General features: G+C 38.1%; 1 protein-coding gene across 1 annotated transcript in view; it reads right to left on the reverse strand.

The window, feature by feature from the left end:
- LOC116685781 (cGMP-dependent protein kinase 1) overlaps positions 1-1,118 on the reverse strand; it is a gene marked incomplete at its 5' end in the record, with an annotated part of 77,956 nt that overhangs the window by 16,080 nt on the left and 60,758 nt on the right. Inside the window, 2 exon segments of the mRNA XM_032510718.1 lie at positions 220-316; positions 760-834. Of these exon segments, the coding sequence (XP_032366609.1) occupies positions 220-316; positions 760-834 (172 nt within the window).

Raw genomic sequence — 1,118 nt, forward strand, 5'->3', positions numbered from 1 at the left:
GATGAACCAAGACGGCTTTTGGTAGTTTTATTTAGTTTCTGTCCACTTTCAATGAAGCATGTGTTTTCTGATACTGAAAGTACTGATTATTTACATGGAGTGTCTGACCTTGAAAAAAAGGTTCCCAAAAACGCTTAAAAAAAAAGTTTGTAAATAACAACTGCATAAAAGCAAGAAAAAGTCCTTTAAAAAAAAAAAGCTATAAAACCAGGCACTCACCAGCTCCACGCGGCTGAAGCCTCCAATCCCCAGAGTGCAGATGATGTTGAAATCACTGAGAGACACGCGGGAGAAGAAATCCACCTCGGCCTGCACGCTGCAGAGGACACGACAAGGACAAAGACATGAAATGAAGACATGACAACAGCCACGTCTTCATCTTTGTGACGGTGTCTTTTTCAGCTGATCTAAGAGGCTTTTAAAAGACCTCTTTCAGCCTCAAGAGGAGAGTCTGCTCCATTTATTTTACCACAAACACTCAAAGCAACGTGTCTTTTTGAAAAGAAATCAGGACCCAAGATACACCACAGACCCTTTTTGTGTTTCACATTTCATGCATGAATAAATAGTCGGATTATTGGGTGAACTATCCCTTTATAAGTACATTCAGTCAGCTACTTTCCACTAATGTGTGAAACTGAGAAAAGTAAAATAGCCAAAATGGAGCTGCATGTTCCCAGGAAGCAAATAAGTAAAGTTACATAAACCCTTAAATACATAACCACAACATTATTTAATATTTAATATGAATGAACTCACGTTGCCTTGATCTCATCACTGTCGTACTGCTTGTTGTTGACGTCGTCCAGTCCTCCAATCAGCTGCTTGAACAGCCTGGGACACAAAGACGTCTTTTTAGAGGACCAGTGCACAGTGAGGATGTAAAAACCGGAAGTTCACAGTTGAATAAATTTAAACTGTATTCATAAACATTCACAAATCCATTCACCTTTGATTTCACGTGGAGATTAAAAGCAAAAATATAAAAATATACAAGCATAACTATGAGAACAAAGCATAAGAATACAGTGTCATCGTCAACATAAGACAAAAAAGAACAAAAAACTAAGTGACAATACACAAACACACACACACATACACACATACACACACACACA

The sequence above is a fragment of the Etheostoma spectabile genome, chromosome 3 (assembly GCF_008692095.1).
Source record: "Etheostoma spectabile isolate EspeVRDwgs_2016 chromosome 3, UIUC_Espe_1.0, whole genome shotgun sequence".
Taxonomy (NCBI): domain Eukaryota; kingdom Metazoa; phylum Chordata; class Actinopteri; order Perciformes; family Percidae; genus Etheostoma; species Etheostoma spectabile.